We start from the raw sequence: 26251 nt of genomic DNA, 5'->3' as shown, positions 1-26251 counted from the left end.
TACACAGAAGTTAAAGTGACATTCGTATGCGCCACCACAGAGAGTTACCAGATGGTAACACTTCCCACATTTGCTTCGGAGTTCTCCCTGTGTGCATATTTTTTAAGAAGTAAAATGAAATATTTATGGCTAAAGCCGTCCTCCGCATTCCTAGAAATAACCGCTATCCCAAGGTTGTAAAACTCATTCCCAAGCGTGTTTATACTTAGACTACATTTTTCCACATGGTTCTTCTTTATGTGTAAATAACAAACTGCTTCTGTGGATTTAATGTCAGACTCTTTTAATTCCCTTCTCTGTATTCGAACTTTCATTGTTGGAAGTTTCTCCAAGCTGGAAATAGTACTTTCTTTTTCCTTTTCTTTAGCTTTTGCCAGAAATTATTTTATTTTATTTTATTTTATTTTATTTTATGATTTGCTTGCTTTGCAAAAGGAGAGGAGCAGTTTCATTTTGCAAGATTATTAGAAAAGAATGTTTTCGTTTTTTATTATCACAAATCTATTTTTGTCTGGTTATATAGTTAGGAGGCTTGGAATGTTAGGGATAACTACTCTCCTGTTAACGGACAAAAACTATTTCTCTTTGATTTAATCTTTATGGAATTTGGAATTGCATTTATTTGAATGCTGTAGGTCATCATAGATGTCTGTGCATTGTTCTTCAAATGCAGAGTTATGTAGGACTTTCCCACAGAATTTAGCAGAAGCCCACGTAACCTGAAGAGTCTGTCGTGTGGCTGTCCACACCACTGGTGAGACTGGCTTCATGCAGGCCAAGTGAGCCACAGAGGCCCCAGCCCTGGCTGATGGCATGTCTGGGAAAGAGATGGGAGTCACACCGGCTGATCTTTTGGTTATAATGAACTTGTACTTGTGTTTAGGAAATTTTTTTCATTATACCCTTGAAAATAAGCCTGTTACTTAATTACTAAACTAATGTAAGACTATTTAGGGTGGAAGAATTTATTTGATTTTTTGCACTTGTAGGCACTTCCAATGATCTCATAAGAGAGGAAAAGTCCTTCTCATCATATAAAACTTTTATAATGTTATTTGTGTTTTGGGCATTACTTTCTCTCTCTCTCTCTCTCTCTCTCTCTCTCTTTCTCTTTTGGGAGGGTAAAAATTGTTTTTGACATAATTTTAGATTTACAGGATAGCTGATGTAAATACAGATCAAACAGGAGAGTTCTGTTACCTTTCTCCCAACTTCCCCAAACATTAACATCTCACATAACCATGGTACATTAATCAAAATAAAGAACGTTAGTATGACACTATTAACTAGAGACTTCTCCAGTTTTTTCAATAATGACTCTTTCCTGTCCCAGGACCCAGTCCAAGAATCCCCATATTTAGTTAACATTGCTTTTAAAATTCTATATTTTAAAGTAATCAAAAATATGTTAGGCCAGTTTATTTTTTATGTTTCCTCACCAGGCTAGCTGATAAGAATTACAAAGTGCTAGTTCTGCATCTTAAAGATGGGCTCTTGAGTCTCAAGCTTTCTCTTATTCTGCTGCTCAGCACCTGCGCCAGGTGGGGGTCGTGGGCAAATTTGTGGAGTTCTTTGGGCCGGGAGTAGCCCAGTTGTCCATTGCTGACCGAGCTACCATTGCGAACATGTGTCCAGAGTATGGAGCCACTGCTGCCTTCTTCCCGGTTGATGACGTTAGCATCAAGTACCTGGTGCAGACAGGTGAGTGCAGACAGCCCTCGGTCAGGCTTCCTCCAAGGATCAGAGCACTGCCTTCTGCCTCTGCCCCTTGGAGTGCACAGGGTCTCATGTATAGGTTATTTTTTCCTTTTATCTATGGAATCAAAATGGTCGTTGGGAATTCAGAAGATATGACAAAGACACGGTATAGTCAACCAAAAGGGCTCACATATTCGGAAGCCTAAATGTTCGTACTGGTCTTCTACTACTGGTTATTTGATGGGAAGCAAGTGATCTTAGTAATGAAGGTGTGCTCTGACAATTAACTAAGACTGAGGTCCTCTGAATGGACGATGATTACCAAACAGAGGGGGAGTATTTACAGACAGGACCAGAATCTGCTTCAGAAAAGAGTCCAGATCAGTTAATGACCCCTAGTAAAGAGCACCCTCGGCCAGAGAGTCAGAGTATTAGACAGAAAGTTGAAATATCAGCAAAGGTTTTGGTGTGTGTGTGTGTGTAAGCAGAATGCACCTTACTTGTGTAATTACTGGTGGAGACATTCGTTTCACCAGGAAATCCTTTACTTATTTACTTATTTGTCAGAGAGAGCAGCACAAGTAAAGTCGCAGGCGGAGGGAAAAGCAGGCTTCCTTCTGAGCAGGGAGCCCGATGTGGGACTCCATCCCAGGACCCCGGGATCATGACCTGACCCAAAGGCAGATGCTTAACCAACTGAGCCACCCAGACATCCCTTCAGCAGGAAATCTTAACCTCTGCTACTTGTTATTTCTTAAAATGCCCATTTAGGTCGTGATGAAGAAAAAGTAAAGCAAATGAAAAAGTATCTTCAAGCTGTAGGAATGTTTCGGGATTTCAGTGACCCCTCTCAAGACCCAGACTTTGCCCAGGTATGAGAGAGTGCATTTCCTTTTCCTCTAGGCAGTGATTTTAGTTGTGTATGTTTTTTTCTGAGGGGGCATACTTGTAGGAAATTAGTCACTGCCAAGCATCACAGAAGAACAAGGTTTTCAAAGACTAAAACAATTAAGAAGATAAGGAATTACAAACCTAAAATGACTTCTTCCTTTTCTCTTGGCCATTAGGTTGAATGTGTGTTCCCTTTCTGACCTACTGATTGACTCCCCTAATGTGGAAGACCTTTGGAGAAGGGCTTCACCAGAGAGAGTAGGGCTGTTTAAGGGGCTTCATCTCATCACTATAGATGGAAAAGAAATGGAGGTCAAGCATAGCAATTAGTTCTGGTTTATCCAGTGACTTACCTTCATTCATTCTCCAGGGGGCAAACTGATTCCACGTTTTTCTGGATTGGCAACCCTGGATGGTCACCAGGTCACCCTGGTTGTTTCACAGTACACCTGAGGGAAGGAAATACGCAGTCAGACCCAGGCCCATTGCCTGGCATTGATGACTGAATGGCAGTATCCTATCAAATCAATTTAGAAAAAAGTACAATGGTTTTTGTATCATTTTAGTAGAAAACCCATCTCAAACTAAGATCAGCATTAAAAAGGACGCATCGGCTTTGCATTTGGAAAAATGCATGCGTAGAAGATGCTGGTCAGCAGCTAGGCACACATTCTGGTCTTTCTGGGAGGTGACAAGGCTTTCTGCCTGTCCCATGCCACTTACATTCCCATCCTGATCTTTGGAAATTCATTCCTTAGGGATTAAGAAGAATGTTGAGTCCTTGTTTATGAATGTGATGGCTTAGTTGTTTTTTTTTTTTTTTTTCCTTAAAGATTTTATTTGACAGAGCAAGAGAGAGCATAAGCAGAAGGAACAGGAGAAGGGAGAAGTAGTCTCCCTGCTGAGCAGGGAGCCTGATGTGGGGCTCAGTCCCAGGACCCTGGGATCATGACCTGAGCTAAAGGCAGAGGCTTAATCAACTGTACCACCAGGCGCCCCTTGTTTTTGTGGTTATGGTGTTTTCAGTTCTCTAGCCCAGCTTGCATTTTTGCTCTGAGGGTATAACGTCAGCTCTTGACTTCCTTCTCTTTTGGGGGGGGACAGGTTGTGGAATTAAATTTAGGAACGGTTGTGCCTTGCTGCAGTGGACCAAAAAGGCCTCAGGACAAAGTCGCTGTGACTGACATGAAAAAGGACTTTGAGAGCTGCCTCGGAGCCAAGGTATGGGCTGGGGAGAGCCAGGTGGAAGTCCTCCCTCCCCACCCAGCCCTATTCCCCATGTCTTAGAGCCACACTGCTTTCCACTCCCCCCCACCATGACGAAGGCTCCCAAAGCCTGATGCTGATGGCATTTCTTTTCCATCCTGAAGTCCTCAGTGCCTGTCCCATTGGCCAAGAGCCACACAGCTTCCTTAGAGCCCATCACCATCTGTGAACACAACCCAGCCTGAACATCTACTTTTCCTATGACTCTCATCACACCGTGCACTCGACTTGCCCTGGCTTTTCTGGCCATTGTACTTCTGTTCATGCCCCGCCTCACCCACCTGCATGGCTCCTCCCCCTCCCTTCATGTCCGTGCCCCTCAGCCTCCACAGCATGGCCTTACATCTCACAGCAGAAAGTCATTGGTCCCTCATTTGAACCTTCCATGGCACTTGGTCTGAAACCCTTGGATGGCATCCATGTTCTTGAACTTACATTGCTTGTCCTTTATATTATTTGCTGGTCTGATTTTCCTTATTGGACCATATGTTTGAGTGAGGGTTTGTGTCAGCATCACCTTTGTATTCCACAAAGTACCTAGTGTCTTATATGCAGATTTTCAATGAACAGCTCCCCAAATGATGATTAAGATAAGTGATATGTTTTATCGTGGGGCCATTAGCATGACACCAAATGTTCAGCTGTATTTGATTTGCCTTATTGACCACGATTAGTTGAATCTGGCCAAAAGGACACATTTTTCTAAATTTCCATCATGTTAGAATCCGTGACCGTGGTTCATATCCATGAAACTCTACAATAATGTCATCTGGTTTAATTAGACTAACTTGGAGCTAAATTTGTAGTTGTAAGCAAGTCGTTGTTAATAGGACTTCAAAGCAGAGTGAGAATCAGAAATTATGACTGTCTTTTATAAAGATTTAAAAACAATAAAGAGGCTTTCATTTTTCTGTTGCATTTCAGAGTTCATTGGCCGAGATATTTGTTTTGCTAAAAATTGGCTTTTGAAATTATACGTACAAGGTATTTCTTTTTCTTCTAAAGAGAGAACATTTCACCGTGTTTTTTCTTCCATTTTTTTTTTCTTTCCCATAGCAAGGGTTTAAAGGATTCCAGGTTGCTCTGGACCATCATAATGACCACAAGACGTTTATCTACAATAATAGCGAATTCACCCTTACTCATGGTTCTGTGGTCATTGCTGCCATTACTAGCTGCACAAACACCAGTAACCCATCTGTGATGTTAGGGGCAGGTGAGTGTCGGCCTCTCCCCAAGGTCATGGGGACACGTGGGTGGGAATCTTTCAGGATGCTACCTTGGGGCCTACCTGAATCTATGTGCAGTTCCCCAAACCTTTTCTTTTCCTGATGCAGAAATGTGTTGGTCCAAAAGTGTTTATACAATAACAAGTGTCCAAAGCAAAGTATGTAAAGTAGAATACATAATGCATACTTATCTTTAGAATTAATGCAGAAAATAAGTAGAAGAAAGCAAAAAAAAAATTTTTTTCTAGTAAGCTTAGAATCTTGTGTCAAACTCTAAAAGAAAAAAAAACTATTTTCATATCACAGATTAGTGTCTGTAAAAACCCTGATAGGCCTTTTTGTACACCAGACTTCAGTCTGTCTCAGAAGTATTTTAAGTATCTCTGAATTAGGGCACAGGGAGCTTACTTGGCTCTTAAGCAATTCTGGTCAAGTAGTTAGTATTATATACAGGGTTTTATTAATAGAAGTCTCTTTAGTGTCAAGATTTTTTTGTCATTCCCAAGAGTTCCTTTTGTGTCCATAAACCAAAGATCATCAAAGAGTTCTTTCTTTAAAAAGTGTACACGTACATATGGAACACCTTTGTTCAAGAATTCATGCGTTGATCCCTAAGCTTTTTGTGTCTGGAGCAAACGAGTTTCCTTAAGACAAGTCAGTAGCTTGTCTGTAGATTCTTGTGCCTTTTTACCCCCACTCATTTCTTTCCAAATTCTCTGATATGTCATAAGAATGCACCCAGCGTCTCTGCAGTAGTCTCTGTATTTGCCAAAATTCTAGCGGCTGAGAGCTCTTGATTTTCTCCTTTAAAATATTTTATTTATTTTATTTGACAGACAGAGATTACAAGTAGGCAGAGAGGCAGGCAGAGAGAGAGAGGAGGAAGCAGGCTCCCCACTGAGCAGAGAGACCGATGTGGGGCTTGATCCCAGGACCCTGGGATCATGACCTGAGCCGAAGGCAGAGGCTTTAACCTACTGAGCCACCCAGGCGCCCTGATTTTCTCCTTTAAAAGAATACCTGGGGACTAGATTTTTCCTCTACCCTGACCGTACTTCTCACTAACCAGTACACAGTTTATACCCTTTAAGAAAGGGCCCTACCAGTTATAATCTTCATCCAAATAAAATGTAATCAGAAAGATTATTTTCCCTCCAAAAGTTAAAGTCGTAATTCTATAATATATTCCTTAATATTTTTAAGTTTATGTCTTCAAAAGAAAAAGCCTATCTCTTTCTTCATTTCCTTGACTAATTTTGAGTTTACTGTGTATGTGCAAATACCTTTGGGTCAGTGAGTTGTTGATTTGTGCTAGGCAGCAGAAGGAACAGTAAGCACCGTGATCAGGGCTTTGTTGGGCGGTGGCAGGCGACACAGATGGAGGGGTCAGTCTCCTAAAACCACCCCGGCACCGAGAGCAGGCGGCCACCCAACACTGTGTCGGTGTTTACCATTTCACAGGACTGTTAGCAAAGAAAGCTGTGAATGCTGGCCTGAACGTGAAGCCTTACATCAAAACTAGCCTGTCTCCTGGAAGCGGTGTGGTCACCTACTACCTGCGGGAGAGCGGGGTCATGCCATATCTGTCCCAGCTTGGGTGAGGAGGCATTTTCTTTTATACTGTCACTTATGTTGTATTTTATTCCACACGTATCACGCCGCATCACCTTGTAACATGCATCATCTTCTGTGATGGTATCTGATGTGTCTCATCAGCCGGTGAGCAGACTTCCACCCTTACATTCCTAGAGTCAGGCCCTCCTGTGGACAGTTGTGCTTGTTGTTCATCAGACAAGGGTGCCCTTGAAGGGCAAAGCAGGGCTGAAATCAAGCCTGTGCTTTGATGTGGCGCTGCAGCCTTCTGAGGGGGGGTGGGGTGTGTCTTCTCAATTGGCAGAGGTCACGAGATGGGCTAGTGCTGGCTCAGCAGCTGAGAGGCTACCGTTGGGCATGAAAATAACTGGCTAAACATGTTTTAATTCCTTGGTTTAAACAAGTCATTTGTTACCAAATACAGTTCCTCCAGTTTCCCCCCCTATTCCTGATTTGGATGAGAAAGATTTTATTTGTATGTCTCATAGAAGTCGAAGTCCTTATTGATTATACAATCAAAGTAGTGAATAGAGAAATTAAATGGTGATGGGATTTCAACTTTTAAAAAGCCTAGATAGGCTCCTTTTTACAATTTACTCAGAAAAGACTACATGAGTGATCTAGAATGGATGAGTAGTATATTAAAATGCTCTACCTGGCTGGCTCAGGTGGTAGAACATGTGATTCTTGATCTTAGGGTCGTGGGTTCAAACCCCACGTTGGGGGATAGATAGTACTTAAAATTTACAAAAAATCTTTACAGCACTCCTGAGAATAAAAGCTTTGTAGAAACAGGACTACACTTGTTCCACATCCCTCCGTTCTCTGTGAATCAGCTGTCTCTAGAACTGTCCCCAGCAGAGCAGCTCACTGGGACTCACTCTCCATCTCGCCTCTCTTCCGGCGGCTAGGTTTGATGTGGTGGGCTACGGTTGCATGACCTGTATCGGCAACAGCGGGCCCTTACCTGACCCTGTGGTCGAAGCCATCACGCAGGTAATGACCGAGGAGCCTGTGGGGCTCTTTTCATGTGATGTGTGACCTGAATGCTGATAATCTCAGGAAGTCCCAGGGCAGCAGGGGGTGTGTTCAGACCTAGGGTATTTGAATCAAGCTAACCTGACTAGCTGTCGACCTTGTACCTCAGTTTTCGCACCTGTAAATTAGGGATGACGATAGGACCTGTTTCACAGAGTTGTGAGCATGGAGATGACAGTGGATGTGAAGGACTTGGCACAGTACCCACACACATGGGCTCTGGGACTACACACAGCTCCAGGACTCTGTGTGCCTGGCCATCTGCAGCCTGGCTCAAAGTCAGGTGTGTCTCCACACAGACAGTGCAGTCGAAATTGCATTGCATGGCCTTGATTTCTGTCCCATAAATTCTGTAGCATTGAGAAGCACCATTTGGTTTGCATGAATTACAGAAGCCATGGAGGTCAGTGTGGCTTCCTTTAGCTTTCAACTGTTGGACTTTCCCTCCTGTTCTCGGGCCCTGGGCAGCAAAATCACCAGTATGCTGCCTTCTGACACACCTGGATTTCCTCGGGAGCAGAAACCATGTCTCTTGGTGTCCTTGGCCACAGTCTCCCCAGGGACACCCATGCATGCTCTTCTCCCCACAGGCAGAGGACCAAGGGAAAGGGAGGTTAAAGAACTCCCACTGTGATGGGAGCGTTCCGCAGGTGGTCTAAGACAGAAAGCCTGGCCCCCTTCTCCGCGTCACCAGATCTTTCTCTTGCCGGATACAGGGAGACCTGGTTGCTGTTGGAGTACTCTCTGGGAACAGGAATTTCGAAGGTCGAGTCCACCCCAATACCCGGGCCAACTATTTAGCCTCTCCGCCCTTGGTGATAGCCTATGCAATTGCTGGGACCATCAGGATCAACTTTGAGAAAGAGCCGCTGGGTAAGATGTCGTTTGTGGCTGCCCTTGTTTGTTTTCTGGTGAATTCAAAAATATTACTGGAGGGAGAGTAACCACTTTTGTTAATAAATAATGAGGCATAGGTAGGTGGTCGGTTAGTTCAGCTGGTTAGAGCACGGTGCTAATAAATAATGAGGCATAGAACTGACGAAGATGAGAAGAGTATTTTCTTTTCTCCCCATACACAGCCAAGACAGAACTGGAACAGACAAAAAGCGACTGAAGGATAAGGGATGACAAAGGGAATCTGAAAAGTCCGAGAGAGCACACTGTTCTGGCTTCATCCCCAATTCTTCTCTTTCTAGCTCCGATTTTTTTTTTTAATTTTTTATTTTTTTAAATTACTTTTCAGTGTACTAGATTTCATTGTTTATGCACCACACCCAGGGCTCCATGCAATCCGTGCCCTCCACAATACCCACCACCAGGCTGGCCCAACCTCCCACCCCCCTGCCCCTTCAAAACCGTCCGGTTGTTTTTCAGAGTCCGTAGTCTCTCATGGTTCATCTCCCCCTCCCAATTTCTAGCTCCGATTTTATCTGACATGGGGCACTGTTTTAACATATCCAGTTTGGGAACATGTCTCAAATAGTTCAGCCTCCCCAAATCCAGAGAAATGATGCTTTTTTGTTTCCTTTCCTCTGGAGGTCTTGCTGTGTCCTCCTCTGCCTGGTCTCCGCAGATTCAATAATATGACAACGGTGCCCCTTCAGTTTACTGTTAGGAGATCACCACTAGAGCTAGAGTCGATTCTCATGTGTGGATTCGGTATTTGCAAATTTGCCTCTTCAATAAATGTAATTTAGCCCCCAAATCAAGACTCGTCTTGCCTCCATATATAATCGGCAGACGTGCACAGGGGGGTAAAGGCTTTGCGTCCCTTCAGCTGCTGCCGAACGAGGCAGGCCCTGCCTTTTCCTTTCAGCTCGCACATCCTGTTCGTGCTCTGTGTAGCGCCATGTTTTTCCACATTTTTGTGGTTTTGGTGATTTCACTTTTTAAAAATAGCCCCCAAGCATAGTGCCGAAGTGCTGTCTACCATGCAGAAGCCCAAGAAGGTTGGGGGTGTCCCATGGGAGGTAGACTTTGTTCAGGCATGAGTTGAAGTGCTGTTGGCTGGGACTTCCTCGTAAACGCTTCAGCAAGGTGTCCTGGGTGAGTATCTTTAAGCAGAAGCACACGTGAAGCAAGATTACATATTGGTCAGGTGCTGAAAGTGTTGTGACGAGAGGCTGTCGGGAGCCTGACCTACGTCCCCCAGTGCTGGCAATTCATACTTCACCACATGGTGTTTGCATGGATTTTACAGAACGCTTCTACCACGGCAAATGGGATTTGACTGGTTGGGATCATGAAAATGGGCTATTAAATGCAGTTTTTCTCCTTAATAAACTTATTTTCCCCAGGGGTCAATGCAAAGGGAGAGCAGGTATTTCTGAAAGACATCTGGCCAACCCGAGACGAGATCCAGGCGGTGGAGCGTCAGTACGTGATCCCAGGCATGTTTAAGGAGGTCTACCAGAAGATAGAGGTGAGGTCCCTGTCCGCTCTGCCCTCTTGTGGCCAGGGAACAGCCATTCTTCTGTGGCATCTCTGCAGACACCAAGGCCAATGGTGGTGGAAACTAGAGGAAGTCACATTTCTTTCTTCAGATAACCAAGGAGGTAGTTCTCAGTCATTTTCTCCTGTGACTTCCATTTTTACACTGCACCCTCCAGATCTTCCCAGATTTGGACAAGGTCCCAGACTTGGCAGCAGCCTCAAGAAGAGAGGTTGTAGGTTGTGTGTGATTCCTACCCACCTCAACCCTGGGTGCTGTGTCGGCTGTGGTTGGGGATCCCTGATGTCATTATAGAGTCTCACTGACATAGAGTTCATGGGTTGGATGCCCCTCCCAGAATTATTTGGATGCTTAAAAAATATTTAAAAAGCCACTGAGGAAAAAGCACCGAACTACTGAATTAAATAAACCTTTCCACACATTTGATAAATACGGAGAAAATGTGTGGGGCTCAGTATCATTTTCTGAGACCTTGGATGTTATTCCTTTCTCTGCTTTCTGTGTTAGACTCACCTAAGGAATGCTGACTGGGTCTTGGGATTGAAATACAAGAGCAGATTATCTGGGAAAGAGAGTCAAATTGGGATCACATGCATGGACCCTGATCTCCCACAGGGTGCTGACTGGGAAGTGGTATGAACAAGTTTGCTGGGCACTGGGTTAAATGCATTTCTCCAAAGACTGAAGTTATGACCCCATGGAGACAGTTGAAGCTGACTTTAATGCATAGTAGCTGTCAATTGCTGTCCCGTGTCCCTGTGACCTGGACATCTACTTCCCCAAATCTTCAAAGAGTAAATAATTTCCCCTTGGGTACAATCTGGATTATTGTTTCATAAATTATATTATGGATATGGCTTAGTTATCTCTTGCTGTGCAATGAATTATCCCAAAACTTAGAAACCGCTTTTATTAAATCTCATGGTTTCTATGGATTAGAAATCCACGTGTGGCTTACCTGGGTGCCTCTGCCTTCACAAGGCTCCAACCGAGGTGTCCTTTGGTGCAGAGCTCATCTGAAGGCTCAGCTGGGGGAGGATCCACTTCCAGGGCAACTCGAGTGGTTGTTGGCAGGACAATACACCTCACAGGCTGTTGGACTGAGGGCCTCCATTCCCTTCTGATGGTTCCCTAGAGACTCCCCCATTGCCTTGCTCAGGGGTCTCTTCACAGCTCACAGCATGGTCCTGGCTTCCATCAGAGCAGGCCGGAAAGGGAGAGAGAGACAGAAGGCAGTCTCTTTATAACCCAATCTTGGAAATGAGTCACTAGGGTCAGCCCACTTAAGGGTGTGCAGCGGGTGGGGGGCAGGTCCTTGAGGCCATCTTCGAGGCTGCCTGTCACAGTGTTTGTGTATTTTGAAGTCATCTGGCATGACAGTGTCTTAGTGTCAAGGAGCTCTTTTATGTGACTAGAATAAGGGTTTTATTGAAGTACAGTTGACACACAGCGTTACATTGGTTTCAGGTGTACAAATAGTGATCGGACAACTCTGTGCGTTACCCAAGTGTAGCCACCATCTGTCACCATTCGACACTATTACGATATCATTGACTGAATTCCCAGCGCTGTTGGGAATGAATGAACCATTAACTGAATTCCCCGTGACGTACTCATTCCGTAACTGGAAGCATGTACCTCCCCCTCCCCCTGCCCCTGTTTGCCCGTCCTCACACCCCCTCCCCTCTGGCAACCATCAGTCAGTTCCCTGTGTTTATGGATCTGTTTCTGCTTTGTTCGTTCACTTTGCTTTTTAGATTCCCCCTAGCAAGGAAATCATAGTATCTGTCTTTGTCTGACTATTTCACTTTCATACCTAAAGGGTATTATGCTAAGAATGGTTTTTATTGTACTCTGAGGATATACAGTTTCTGGTTTCATGTCACACTTAACTTTGAATGCAGTGGAATTAGATTTGCTTTTCTTTCTTCTGTCTTTTTTGTTTGTTAAGACCGTGAATGAAAGCTGGAATGCCTTAGCAGCCCCATCGGACAAGCTATATTGCTGGAATCCCAAATCTACATACATTAAATCACCACCATTCTTTGAAAACCTGGTATGACTTTTTTATTTTTAACAAAATGAGTTTTTCAAAATTCTCTTTCCTTATAAAGTCTATCTGAATACCTTCTACCCTTGCTCTAACTATGCATTCCAGTGAAACCTTTACCAACCCGAGCAGACAGTACTGGGGAGAGTTCTGAGATGCTGGGGTACTTGGCTCTAGGGAACCTACAGTGTCTCTGTCCAGGGGTTCTGTGTGGCTGCGCAGACATGCCCTGGCCATCCTGTACCACCTGGACAGAGACTCAGAAAAGTCCGAGGACTGACTGTTTCAGCAAAACATCCCCGGGCCTGCTATATTTAAACCTTATACTCAAAAAAAAAAAAAAAAAAAAGCAAGGGAAATCTTATAACTGATGATCAAGGACTTTACGCACTGCTGTTGGGAAGAGGAGGGGAGTAGAAGCCAGGGTTCTGGTTGTCCTCAGCATCTCCGTCCCTGGATGTGGAGACACAGGTCATTTGCAGCTGCATTCCTGTTGCTTTGAAGGAATAGTCCCAATACTTTGCCTCCCTTCAGGGGTGGAATGTGAATGTTTGGAGGAAATTCACCTTACTTTTGGAAGCACCCCTGATAAAACCAAAAACCTAGAATTTTCTGTACAGCAACATAGGGCTGTCACCCAATTCAGGTCCACCCTGGTGACCGGAGAAAACCTGTACTGGCACTGACTGGCGTATTCTTTGCTAGACTTTGGCTCTTCAGCCGCCCAAATCTATAGTGGATGCCTACGTGCTGTTAAACTTGGGAGATTCCGTAACAACTGACCACATCTCTCCGGCTGGAAATATCGCAAGAAACAGCCCCGCTGCTCGCTACTTGACTAACAGAGGGTAAGTGTGAGCGAGGGGAAGACAGACTTAGCAGCAAAAATGGAGAGAACGAGGCCGGTGTTTCTGTTCACATGTTCTCTTTTCAATCAAACTCTGGTTTTTTCACCAAACCTTGAGGCTTGAAAACCAGTCATGTTTTCTGTTTGCTGCTTTGCAGCTTCCTTGGGAGATTCCATGAGCAAGGAAACCCCAGCACAGGGACCTTCTTTCTGTGCCAGTGTCCCCACTAGAGTCCAGGCTCTGCTCTCAGACTGCGGGGCACTCGAGGGGGTGTCCTCTGCACTGCTGCCCCCTGCCTGAGACATGTCTGACTGTGATTTGCCACTGACACATCCATTGATGGATCCGTCAGTCACGGACTGACGTCAGCGGGTACCAACCCAGTATTACCCACTGTCCTCTAATACACTGAGAGTGGTCAGAGTCTGTCCTAGAGCTGACTTTCCCTGAGAATTATCTGGGGAAATCAACATTCTGGCTCCGTTGGCACCTCCCATATCCACATCTTCAGGGATGGGCCCATAGCTAATCTAAGAACAAAATTCAACACTTATTCATTCTTCCCCCCCCCCTTTTTTTTTTAAGTCAGTGCCAGAGGAAAATGGCCTTGACCCCATCTCGCTTTCCTGGTGGCTGAGGCGTTTTCTTCACGCCTCTCCATCCTGCTGAGCCCCACTCATCCTCTGCCTCCTCCTGGTGCATCCTATAGGACAGTCACGTTTAGAGCAAAAGTAGTCCACGTTCCCCAGAGACGGGAGTGCTGTAAGCATCAGAACCTAGCCCGCCTCTAGAGTAAGGGATGCACAGGAGTCTATCTCAAGATGTTTTTTTTTTAACATGGGGCAACTATTGTATTAAATGCACAGGGACTTGCTACACACAGACACAAAGGATAAGAATCTGAAGGGACGGGATTGTACTTTGAAGGCGAGACCTAAGTGCATCACTGAGCCGAGAAGGGCAGGGGGTATTTGAGAGGGGTCAGCGAATTCCTGCTCTTTCCCCTCCCCACACTGCTCTGGCTACACTGGTGGGTGCCTCAGTTGTTGAATATTCCAGATAAGTTCAAATACCCTTCTGCCCGAGAGCCTTTGGTTGAGCTGGCTATTTCTTCCTCCTGGATGCTCTTCCCCAACTCCCTTGCCACTTCAAGTCTTCCTCCATGAGGTCACCCCCACTCTACCCCTGTTTTCATTTTGATCTTTTTTTCCCTCAGTTATTAACCACAATGTGTTAACACTTAGTTAAGAAGCTCATTTTTAAATTATGATTATTTGTCTCTACCTTTTAAAGATTTTATTTATTTATTTTGACAGAGACAGAGATCACAAGTAGGCGGGGGGGTGGGGCGGGGAGCAGGCTTCCTGCCGAGCAGAGAGCCCGATGTGGGGCTCGATCCCAGGACCCTGAGATCATGACCTGAGCTGAAGGCAGAGGCTTAACCCACTGAGCCACCCAGGCGCCCCTGTCTCTACCTTTTAGAAGTAAGCCCTGCAAGGGCAGGAATCATCATCTGTGTTGTTCCTTGATCCACCCCAACCCCTGAGAATAGTTCTTGGCACGTAGCTGGGGCTCAGTAGTTGCTGAATGAATGAATGAATGAATGGGAGAAAAGGATTCACCAATAAACAGACACAGCGGTTGAGGCTGGAGAAAGAAACTAAGGAAAGAAGCAGTGACCACTACTTTCTTTGATTGGTGATGGTTGACATTTTTGAGATATGGACTCTAGGGAATTGAATGAAAAGAATCCTACCTTCCTAGAAAAATGCACATATCCCCAACATTCTGGATTTTGTAGGAGTTTGTAGACATGCTCACCTGCTCCTGAATCCCATTCACAGACTCTCTCCATCTCCAGATCACATCTCACGGTGAGATCAAACTACCACTCACACACACATCCTAGCTTTTTAAAGAAACCCAGTGAGCCGATCGCTGTGTTAATTATAAAATGTTCCTGCTGTCACAAAGTGTCTTTTCACCGGGGCCCCCAGACAGGATTTTTCTTTGATTTCAGGACCAGGAAGAGCTGTTCTGCCTCTTTGGCACCACTCTGACTTTTATCTTATGAAAATTGTAAATCATGTTGCCTGTCCTGTGTTCTTGATGACTTGAGGACAAATGTATACCTCCTTCCAGTTAGTTTACAGAGCATATTTTGTGTTTCCCTAATTCTTGGCTCTGCCCAACTGGCCCATGCTGATTAGTCTTTTGCTTTCCTTTTTCTTACCCATTTTTAATATTTTATCTTTTTTTTTTTAGATTTATTTATTTATTTATTTGAGAGAGAGACAGTAAGAGAGAGCATGAGAGGGGAGAAGGTCAGAGGGAGAAGCAGACTCCCCTTGGAGCTGGGAGCCTGATGCAGGACTCGATCCCGGGACTCCAGGATAATGACCTGAGCCGAAGGCAGTTGCTTAACCATTGAGCCACCCAGGCGCCCTAATATTTTATCTTTTGTGACACTTTCTAGGCTACCCTACTGAATCAGTAAAATGAATACTCATTAGAGTTCCTCCTGGTTTTTCTATTCAGATTTGAAAGACTAGAAGTTGACCCTGAGACAATGTTGATTTCCCCCTTTCACTGTCCCACCTTTAAGCTCTGACTCTACCCTCAGCAGAAGATACAAGAACCAGCTTTTCTGCCTTGGAGAGTGATGCTTAGTAGACTTAGATATCTAGGTCGGTGGTTTTTCCTTTTTCTTGATGGAAGCTAATTTTTGTCTTTGCACCGTTCACTAACCTAGCTCCTCCCCTGCTTGCATTCTTAGCTTGACTCCACGAGAATTCAACTCCTATGGCTCCCGCCGAGGGAATGATGCCATCATGGCACGGGGGACATTTGCCAACATTCGCTTATTAAACAAATTTTTGAACAAGCAGGCACCACAGACTATACATCTGCCTTCTGGAGAAATTGTGAGTACTATCCCTTTGTCAGGCTCTGGGTGATTGGACATTTATGTGGTGGCTTTCCTTTGGGCCTTGCTTTTCTTTAGAGCCCCGTGGTACCTCTTATTTCGAGAGAGTTGATCATGGATAGAGATGCCCTTTAAAGTTTTACAACTTTATCTTCCTGCTTAGAGATTCTGCTTCATGGTTTCCTGGGAGTTGAGTTTATGAAGCCTCTGAGTGAAATGTCATCAGTTCAGAGTATTTGAAGGGGAACTTCAGGTTAAGATAGAGGATAGTTATCAACAGGTGCTACTGTATGACTTTATTAGCATTTAATTAAGTCCCCATAGAGGAACATAGAGGCCCACGGAGGTCTGCATGGGTCCTGACGGAATGCCTTTGCAGTTGGCCTGTTACAGCAGGAACTGTTCATTCCCACACGGGAGGGAGGTGTGTGACAGGCAAGAGAGTCTGCGCTTTGAGTCTGACAGACCGGCTGTGGAGCCTTCAGCAAGTTATTTCCCTCTCTGAGCTTCATTCTTCTGACCTTTGAAGCAGGATATCCACCCTGTGAGGCGGTGAGGCCTAAGCTTAAATAGAATGATGTGTATTAAATACAGAGCAGAGGATCTGGAGCATGTCGTGGATCCTCCGTGTTGCTTCCCTCTCCAGCAGGAGCTGCCAAGCTGCTTGAGAACTGTTTAAGTTACTTGAGAAATCACCCTCCTGACTTAAGAATAGTAACAGCTAGGATTTCTATAGAACTTACTACATCCCACATACTGTTCTAAGCTCTTTGCCTATATTGACTACTTTAATTCTCATAACCACCCTTTGAGGGAGGTACCATACTTGTCCATTAAGATAATAAAAATGGAGATTAAACCCAAGGAATCTGGGGGCACCTGGGTGGCTCAGTTAGTGGGACATCCAACTTTCGGTTTTGGCTTAGGTTGAGATCTCAGGGTCACAAGATCGAGCCCTGCAACAGTCTCCGCACTAAGCCCAGAGTCTGCTTAATTTTCTCTCTTCTCCTCTGCCCCTCCCTGCCTAAAATCAATCAATCAATAAATCTTTAAAATAAAACCCAGGGAGCCTGGCTCCAGTGTCAGTGTGGTTTACCACCACCCATATTGCTTCACTTATAACAGATCTTGGTAAAGCAAACTCTTCCTGGGTCATCACTGATCACCAGGACCCAACAGAAGTCAGTGCCCAGTAGGTAGTTGTTCAAGGAGGACCAGGGATGATAAACAAGCTATTAAATGGAAAAGATACAGTTAGGTGGTGGAATGCCCAAGAGACAAGGGGAAAGACGGGCAGTATAGACACTGGCAGGGTGGGGGGAGGGGGAGGGGCTCCAGTATACTGAATGTCATAGCGAACCTCACATATTTACCAACCCGCCACGACACAGGACTTCTCATCAGATGTTCAGGGCCTCCTCTTACATAAGGAGACCAGAATCGGAGATGAACAGCCATTTGAGCCAAGACTTGAACTTGAAAGATAGACCTAGACAAAAAACAGAGGGGGAAGGGAAAAAAACAGAGATAATGCAAGAGTACAAGAAAATGAAAAAATGATTATCTTCTCAGAGTGATGAAATGGTTTTCTGTTGGCATATAGTTATCAAAGGACAAGAAAGGGCTCTTGGTAAAAAATAGTAATTAAAAAAGAAAGAAAATGCTGTTTAAAAAAAAAAAAAGGCTCCTTAGGAAAAGTTGATTAGTTGAGAAAAACTCTCCGAGTATAGAATAGAAAGACAAAGGAAAAATTAGAGAAACTATAAAAAAATTAAAGTCTGAAATGAGGAGGCTCAGCATCTGAGTAAACAGAGATGCTGAGAAGAGAAGAGAGGTTATTATCCGGGAAGTAACGCAAGGAAAACTCCCCCACTGCCAGATCCGACTCCACAGAACAGCCACTGCATACCGACATGATTATGGAAGACCAGCTCCAAATCGCTTTGGTGTGAAGTTAAGAACAGCAGCGATGAGGACAAGATCTAGAAACTTCCAAAGAGGGAAAAACAGCTTCTGTGCCATGTGCTGGGGATCAGAAGTGCTCAAACCAACACCGGAAACTTAGACTGGCTGCACCCCTAAATTCTGTGTCCCATGTTAAAGTAATAACACATTCAGATTCAAAAACCTTAAAAATACTCCTCAGGAAGATACTTGGTGAATGTTTTTTACCAAAATGATGAAATAAGGCAAAAAGAGGGAAGATGTAGGATCCAGGAAAAAGAAGTGCAGGGAATCCCCAAGATGTTGGTGAAGGAAGATTCTTCCATCACAGGAATGCACCACCTCTAGAGGAGAATCAGTCCAAATTAGGACTGAAGCTCCTGGAGAGAGAACTCCATGGAAAAGAATTTAACTTTCTTTTTTATTTTTAATTTTTTTTTAAAGATTTTATTTATTTATTTGAGAGAGAGAGCTTGAGTGAGGTGAGGGGCAGAGGGAGAAGCAGATTCCCTACTGAGCAGGGAGCTAGACTGATGGGATCATCACCTGAGGCAAAGGCAGATGCTTCACACTTTACCTACTAAGCCACCCAGGCATCCCCATGGAAGAGATTTTTAAATGACAGACTTCCTGATACAGTTGAATGTCTTCAGAGAATTATCCTTTAGGCAGAGTGGGGATTAACTGGTGGGTTGGGACATAGAAACAGGTGAGCACACATACAAAAAGGAAATTATTAATTCCAGTGGAAATTTTTCTTAATTACCAGGAAAAGGCAATCAGAGTACATTACTTGACTCAGCTATAAATAACATTCACATGGTTAAAGTAGTACAAACACCAAATATTGACTCATCCAAAATGTATGACATAATTATATTGGGAGGCTAGGGAGAGGGTACCCAGGGGAACAGTAGTTACGAGAACTAAATCCCTGGGGTGTCTGGGTGGCTCAGTCCTTTAAGCATCTTGATTTCAGCTCAGGTCATGATCTCAGGGTCCTGGAATCGAGTTCTCCCTCGGGCTCTGCGCTCAGCGAGGGGTCTGATTTAGGATTCTCTCCCTTTCCCTCTGTCCCTCCTTCTGCTCGCACACACTGTCTCTCTCAAATAAATAAAATCTTTTTAAAAGGAGAGAGAACTAAATACCCATCAAAGCAGGAAATTGATAACAAAAACGGAGAAATAGAGAACTGGCAGTTTAAATATAATACTGAAGACACAGAGGCACAGTAACAGAAGAAACCACCAAATTTTATGTCCTCTTCTTTAGAAGAGAGGGCATGTGCAGGGAGCCGTTGCTTTATAAGCTCCCCAGATTTGAGTAACGCCATGTGGAACCAACCACAGGCTCCATCAGCCCACCGAAATAGTAATTTGTGAAAGCTTACTTGAAAGGTTGATTATACACCTTTCTAGAGCTTCTTTTGAAGGAAACCCTCTTGGGGGATTTTTTTCTTTTCTTTTTTTTTAATTTTTTTTACTTACGTAGCCAGGAAGAACAACTGTTTCCTGTCACCAGCAATGATATCCAATGTCTTTGTGAAGTCTTGGCATAGCAGAACATTCAGAGTTCTTGCGAGAAACAAATGAAGACATTTGTGGAAGATATTTCTCATATATACCAAAATATTAGTTAATCCTCTTGTCCTGTATTGATCTGTGCTTCCACCTGTGTTTCTGCTCTGTCTTGACCTCCTTATAGAAAGGTGAATAATACAAGTTTGCCTTTTGGGGCACTGGGTGACCCAGTCGGTTAAGTGGCTCACTGTTGATTTTGGCTCAGGTCATGGTCTCAGGGTCCTGGAATCAAGCCCCACCCCAGGCCCTGTGCTCAGCAGGGAGTCTGCTTGAAGATCCTCTCTCCCCCTCTGCCTCTCCCCCCCACTCACTTTATCTAAAATAAATCCATGTATGTATGTTTGCATTTTATGTCATTTCAGAACATGTCACCTTCTTTGTGGTTGCTACCCTACATAAGTGGCCATCACTGAGTCCCTGAGAATGAGTCAAAACCCAGGTTTAGGTGGGATTCTCTGTTTTCTAAGCTTTATAATAGTTAAATCAGTGGAAGAGGGGAAAAAAATCTGATCTACTTTTTTTTTTCCCCTTGATGCCTTAGGATTTGATGCCTTAGGTTTTCTAAAACCAGGACAAAAACTAGGCATTTCAGTTAAAAGAATATACAGCTCATGGGAGGGGTGAATGGATGGGAGCTAGTTGGAGATCTGTAGAGCAGGCCACTGATTGGTTGTGTTGGCGGTTGGCTTCGTGTTGACTTGGGCCCCTGAAGACCCTGTCCTTCCCACCAGGTCCCCCTGGCCTGTGTCCATGCTCTGCTGCGTGTGTAAACCTTGCTTTTCTCTTCCTCAGCTTGACGTGTTCGATGCCGCCGAGCAGTACCAGCAAGCAGGCCTGCCCCTGATCATTCTGGCCGGCAAAGAGTACGGCTCAGGCAGCTCCCGAGACTGGGCGGCCAAGGGCCCTTTCCTCCTGGTGAGTGTGACGTGGAGGGAGCCCACAGGCTCAGGAAAGCAGGTGCTGTTTGTTCAGCTCCTGCTTCTTGGCAGATCTGCCTTTACCCCACTCAGTGAAGGGTAACGTAGAGTTGAACTGGTTCCTCAGATCAGATACTCGTATTCTACAAACCGTGGATCATTGGGGGTGTCTGTGGAGCAGTTGGGAAGAGGGTCTGTGAAGTCTCTGAAATTATTTTCAAATATGTGTAAACGTGACTTTTTTTATGGGGGAAAATGGCACGGTTTTCTTATTATTCAGGTTGAGGGACACGGTGCATTTCAGGCTGTTGTTCCAGGAAGCAGTAAGCCTGGGCTGCTGCTCCCGTGTTGTCTCTCAGGAGGTTCATGGGAGGGTTCTGGACAGACTTGGGGAGTGCACTTCTTACAGTGGCTTTCCACTGCCCGTGAGTCGGTTTATAGACTCTCTAGAAAAGGCAGCTCTCTCTGGACACAGACAGGCAGCTCCTCAGAACCTTCGGCCATTTCAGGGCCTGAGCCGTGTGAGGTGTCCCCATGGAGGGGCCATGCAGGGAGCAGACGGTTGTCACCTCTTGAGCATCGTCCGGCCCCAAAAGCAGGGAAGAGTCCTGCTCAGCTTCTATTCTCAGGGTAGGGTAAGATGACCTAGCTGGTGCCAATCTCAGTGATTTATGACTCGAGCAAATTAAAACTTTGGAAACACCTCGTACAGTGATTTCCACACATACAGTAAAGAAGGCAGGGTCTGGCAGGCAGCCCTCCGGGGGTCCAGGCTTCAGTAAATCTCTGTGAACATCACACTTATTGCTTTGTTTTGTTTTTTATCAATCATTTTGCTTTGTGGAGGGAATAAAAGATGTTCTTTGATTACTTGGTAATATATCAAAAGCCTACCTTTTCTAGAAGCTGCTGAAAAGAACCAGAGAAATTACGGAAGAGGAAAGGGTTTTAGGGATGGGGCTGGAAGCTGGCAGTGCAGCCGCAGGGGGCTGTAAGAGCTGAAGGAGGCTGAGAGGACTGGCGCACAAGGGGTCCGCTGGGCTCTAGGCTTCTGTACAGAACAGCGCCGAGCTCCGGCCTCCCCAGCCAGGCTGCTCAACAGTGCTGGGCTCTCCTCACGGCAGAGGGGGCTGGACACCTACCTGGTCTGCAGCCCTGCGCAGCCCTCACCCAGCCTAGGGACGTGCATAGTATGTGTTTACAAAGCTGCCACTCCCTCCAAAGTGAACACATGTGTACACAGATCCATACGGAAGACCTCCTGTTCTTGAAACAGGAATCACAAAAGCAGCACATCTCTGTTCCTTTCTCTGTAGTTGTTCTGAAAGTTGTTTTCCATTAAAATTTTTCATGTCTGCACCTATTCAAGGGAGAGAAGAGAAAAATTTTTTTATGTTGTTCTGCAGTATGGATTCTAGATATGATGGAAGTGTGCTAAGAGATGTTGTATCACAAAGCAGCTAAGTATGTGGTGAAGCTGCATGGGTTAAATACCAGCTACCACCACTGACTGTGTGGGTGATGGGACAGCAGTTGCCTCTATCTCCTAGGGCTGGTGGGGATGGGCTGAGAGAAGCCACTTTATTTTACTGCCTGTACATTGTAGGCAGTCAGTGCAGACCAGCTGCGGTATTATTTACTAGAGTAACTGTTTATGTAAATGACTCATTGGTACTTAGAATTTAGGTGTGAGAGGAGTTTTGACTGAAGAAGCCTTTTGTCAAGTTTCTGTGTATCTAAAGAAAATGGAAACTGTGTCCAAAGTACTGTCTTGGCTCCTCAGGGAATCAAAGCTGTCCTGGCTGAGAGCTACGAGCGCATTCACCGCAGTAACTTGGTGGGAATGGGGGTGATTCCCCTTGAATACCTCCCTGGGGAGACTGCAGACACCCTGGGACTCACGGGGCGGGAACGATACACCATCATCATTCCAGAAAACCTCACACCACGAATGAAAGTGCAGGTCAAGGTAAGCTGGAGCTCCTCCCCCATGCCACGCCCAAGTAACGGGACCCTGTGTTCATCGTCAATCGCAAGAAGGAAATGAGTGGATTTGGAAGGAAAACAATCACTCAGTAGGAGTGTGTTAGACCTAGGAGTTCTGCTGTCACCTGCTCTGTCTTCACAACACAGTGAGGAGGACCCCTGTTGATTGATTACCTATTTCCGTTTACTCACAAAATTACCATCAGTTCCTTTCTTACTCCCCATCCCCACCAGCCCCACTGTCTCCTCTGACTCCCAATCTCTCTTGAACCCAGAGAAGAGTGCGGGAAGCTCAGTGACAGGACATTTTCACATGATCTAAAAAACATCTTTTTATTATCAAAATGTGGACATACCCCATTCTTGAGCCTCACCTCAGGTGCCAGGTTTTGGTTAGCCCAAAGGTAATGTGACAGCTCCTGAGGGGAGGCAAGGCAGGTGCCCAGCGCTGACATCCCAGGGTCAGCAGCTGCACCAGCTGCCTAAGGGGCCACCTCAGTGAGACCTCTGCTGACACATGGCTCCCAGAGGAGGTCTAACATCACTAGGAGCTGCTGCCCCGAGAGACTTGGCCCTTGGGTGTCCTTCATCTCCGTCATTCACACCCCACGGTGCTTTGCTGCACAGAGGAGTCGGCTGGGGGGCTGGTCCAAATATAGCCCCTGATTCACTGGGTCTGGGCTAGAGCTGGGACAGCATGTGACCCCATGTGCCGCTGGCTCTACTGGTGTGTGGACCACGCTTTGAGGGGCAGCTCTGAGGGCAGAGGGGGGCGTCCCTCCTGACACAGCTGCCCGGCCTCCTCCCCCACTGGTTCTCCTCTGCTTCTTTGTCGTCACAGCTGGATACTGGGAAGACCTTCCAGGCCATCATGAGGTTCGACACGGACGTGGAGCTCACTTATTTCCACAACGGAGGCATCCTCAACTACATGATCCGCAAGATGGCCAAGTAGGCAAGCTGCGCTCGGAGCCCCAGGCTTGGAGCTGCACCGGGGGAGCAAAGCGCCACTAGCCAGCCGGGTCCTTGGCGCAGAGCATCCCCGCATGGAGGCGTGTGAGCACTGAAGTACTGGTGCCATTCCTCCAGGCACAGAATGAGCAGTTTCTGCATTCTCTATTTTTGTGGATCTTTTTCTCTTTTTCTAGAATTTGGAAGCTAGAATGGTGGGAATGTCAGTAGTGCCAGAAAGAGAGAACTTGAGCTTGTCTGTAAAGTCACTGATCACAGAATGTTGATTTTTCACTCTTGGCCTGTTAATGTTCAGCTGGACACTAGTCAGTGTTCTCAGAAGGCATCCCCTGTCCTCATTTCTGTTCCTCTCTCTTCTCCTCTGCTCCATGAAACCTTCCCTTGAGGGCCACTGGTCCCTGCCTGTTATACCAGTATGAACTGACATGGTAGATGAAAACATTCTCACACCGCAAATCACGGCGGTGATTGTGATTCTCCCCTCCGCCTTTTTCCTTCAGATGGAATGATCCAGGCACCTCGTGGACAGGTCAGACACTGACATTTTTTGATTATGTACCTTTTGATGGATCAACACTAAAAAAAAAAAAAATGTGATGTTTTCTTTCACTCTTTTCAGAACTTTTCCCTAGAAAACTTTTCATTTGTCCAGAGGAGAACTTTGGAGGTGGTTTTGGAGAGAGACATAGAACATTTGTAATTTGAATAAAATTAAATCTATTTTCAAGGAAAACTTGTTGACTTTGGAACTGAATTCTGTTGTGTGTAAAGCTCTTGTCTGTAATATTTCGAGCAGAGCAAGTCTCAGACTACAGTATCCTAAAACCGGGAGACCTTCAAGTTCTGCTTTTACAACATCTGTACTGTGGGCGGCGGGTAGGGGGAGTGGAAGAGCTGAGGAAAAGGATTTCTCTGCCCTGGTTGGGAGCAGACAAGAAGGTAGCAGTAGCAAATACGGTGAGCAGATCATTTTTTTTTTTTTTCACTTTATGTTCTATAGTTTACCTACCTGCTTATGTTCATCATAGTCTGCTCTGGCAACCGTAACAAAATATCATAGCCTGGGTAGTGTAAACATCAAAAATGTATTTTCTCCTAGTTCTGGAGGCTAGACGTCCGGGCTCAAGTTTCTAGTCAATTCATTTTCTGGTGAGAACTTTCTTCCGGGTTAGCAGACAGCCACCTCCGCCCTGTCCTCTCACATGTCTTTCCTTCATGCGCGTGTGAGGAGAAAGAGGAGGAGTTGGCTCTCTGGTGTCTTCTAAGGATACTAATTGGATCAGATCGGGGCCCCACTCTTATGACCTTATTTAACCTTAATCACGTCCTTAGAGGTCCCATGGGGACCTGGGGGTTCTGGCTCATAACAGGTCACCTTATAGCTCCCAGGTTCATCTCTTTTTTTTTTTTTTTTTTTAAGATTTTTATTTATTTATTTGACAGAGAGAAATCACAAGTAGACGGAGAGGCAGGCAGAGAGAGAGAGAGGGAAGCAGGCTCCCTGCTGAGCAGAGAGCCTGATGCGGGACTCGATCCCAGGACCCTGAGATCATGACCTGAGCCGAAGGCAGCGGCTTAACTCACTGAGCCACCCAGGCACCCCCCAGGTTCATCTCTTTGTAATGAATTTTAAATCTCAAATTTAGCACTCAGCGAATGTGGCCTGGCCATCAGAACACCCAGGACTCTCTGCCAGAACACCTCTCTCTGCCTCTCCTGAGATGAGGAATAAGACAGGTTATTGAGCAACCCTGCCCCTGAGGTTCCTGGGGCCCAGCTTGCATTCCTAAGATAACAGACAGAACCTTGTTGTATAAAAAAGCCCATGACCTTTAAATAAAGATCAGTCCTAACATAAAAACACAAAGAAGGGCTGAGAAAACAGACCTCTACCGCCTTAGTTCTCTGTTACTGTGCTGCTGGGGAGCTGTCTAGCTCCTCACATTACGTGGTTATGTGGAGACAGAGTCTTGTGTCTCTGACTTCTAGAACAGGGTCCCTTCACTTCTGGACTCCTCTGCCTCCAAATGCACCCCATATCCTGTTCAGTAATAAAATGTCTTGCCCAGTGTCACACCCTGGCCCATGACAAGACTGAACAAATAAGCTCCTTTGGCCTAGTTTCTCAAGAAGGCACTAGGCCTCTCGTTCCACACGAAATCTTTGCTGCTCTTGTCCAAGGTGCCTGCCAGTCCTCTTCTTCACCCTGGGATTCTCTTCTCTTTTGTTAACAGTTTTCCAAATCCATTACACCTGACCCTTCCTAGGAAAGCAAGCATTCTTAAGTGCACACACTGTCTTAACCAACAGACTTATTTAATGCAGCAAATAAGCACGTGTGTCTTTGGCTATGGGACAGCCATTAGCAGATGAGAGTCACCTCCAGCAGGGGTCTAGTAGTAATGAACCACAGTGTTATTAGAAGCACAAGTCAAACGGGTTAAGCAAAAATGTTAATAATAATTGGCGTGGGGCGCCTGAGTGGCTCAGTGGGTTGAGCCTCTGCCTTCAGCTCAGGTCGTGATTCCAGGATCCTGGTATCAAGCCCCGCATTGGGCTCTCTCTCTCTCCCTCTGCCTGCCACTCCGCTTACTTGTGCTGTCTCTCTGTCAAATAAATAAAATCTTCAAAAAAACCCACCAATAATTGGCTCACAGAGTGAAGAACAGAGTAGCCACAGCCATAGGCTTGACTGGATCTACTGACTCAAACTCAGCTTCCCTCCCTATCATTTCTCCTCTCATGTTACCTCATTCTAGGCTATTCCTTGTGCCTGGGGATGTAGCCACCAGCAGCTCTGGTGTAATAGTTAGTAGTTCATAATCTGGGAGATTTATCTCCCAGTATTCTCTATGCTAAAG

General features: G+C 45.4%; 1 protein-coding gene across 2 annotated transcripts in view; it reads left to right on the top strand.

The window, feature by feature from the left end:
* Window positions 1-24144, top strand: part of ACO1 (aconitase 1) — a 56268-nt gene extending 32124 nt beyond the window's left edge. For both annotated transcript variants that reach the window (XM_059411524.1, XM_059411523.1), the window contains 14 exons: window positions 1530-1701; window positions 2470-2570; window positions 3694-3810; window positions 4912-5071; window positions 6546-6681; window positions 7589-7673; window positions 8432-8588; window positions 10013-10137; window positions 12119-12223; window positions 12923-13065; window positions 15842-15989; window positions 20308-20430; window positions 22216-22401; window positions 23260-24144. In XM_059411524.1, coding sequence (XP_059267507.1) covers window positions 1530-1701; window positions 2470-2570; window positions 3694-3810; window positions 4912-5071; window positions 6546-6681; window positions 7589-7673; window positions 8432-8588; window positions 10013-10137; window positions 12119-12223; window positions 12923-13065; window positions 15842-15989; window positions 20308-20430; window positions 22216-22401; window positions 23260-23373 — 1872 coding nt within the window. In that variant the 3' untranslated portion in view covers window positions 23374-24144. The remainder of the gene's footprint in view (window positions 1-1529; window positions 1702-2469; window positions 2571-3693; window positions 3811-4911; window positions 5072-6545; window positions 6682-7588; window positions 7674-8431; window positions 8589-10012; window positions 10138-12118; window positions 12224-12922; window positions 13066-15841; window positions 15990-20307; window positions 20431-22215; window positions 22402-23259) is intronic.
* Window positions 24145-26251: the final 2107 nt, after the last annotated feature.

This window comes from Mustela nigripes, chromosome 9 (genome assembly GCF_022355385.1).
Source record: "Mustela nigripes isolate SB6536 chromosome 9, MUSNIG.SB6536, whole genome shotgun sequence".
NCBI lineage: Eukaryota > Metazoa > Chordata > Mammalia > Carnivora > Mustelidae > Mustela > Mustela nigripes.
The sequence above is the reverse complement of the archived record's forward strand: the minus strand, read 5'-3'. Positions and strand labels throughout refer to the sequence as shown.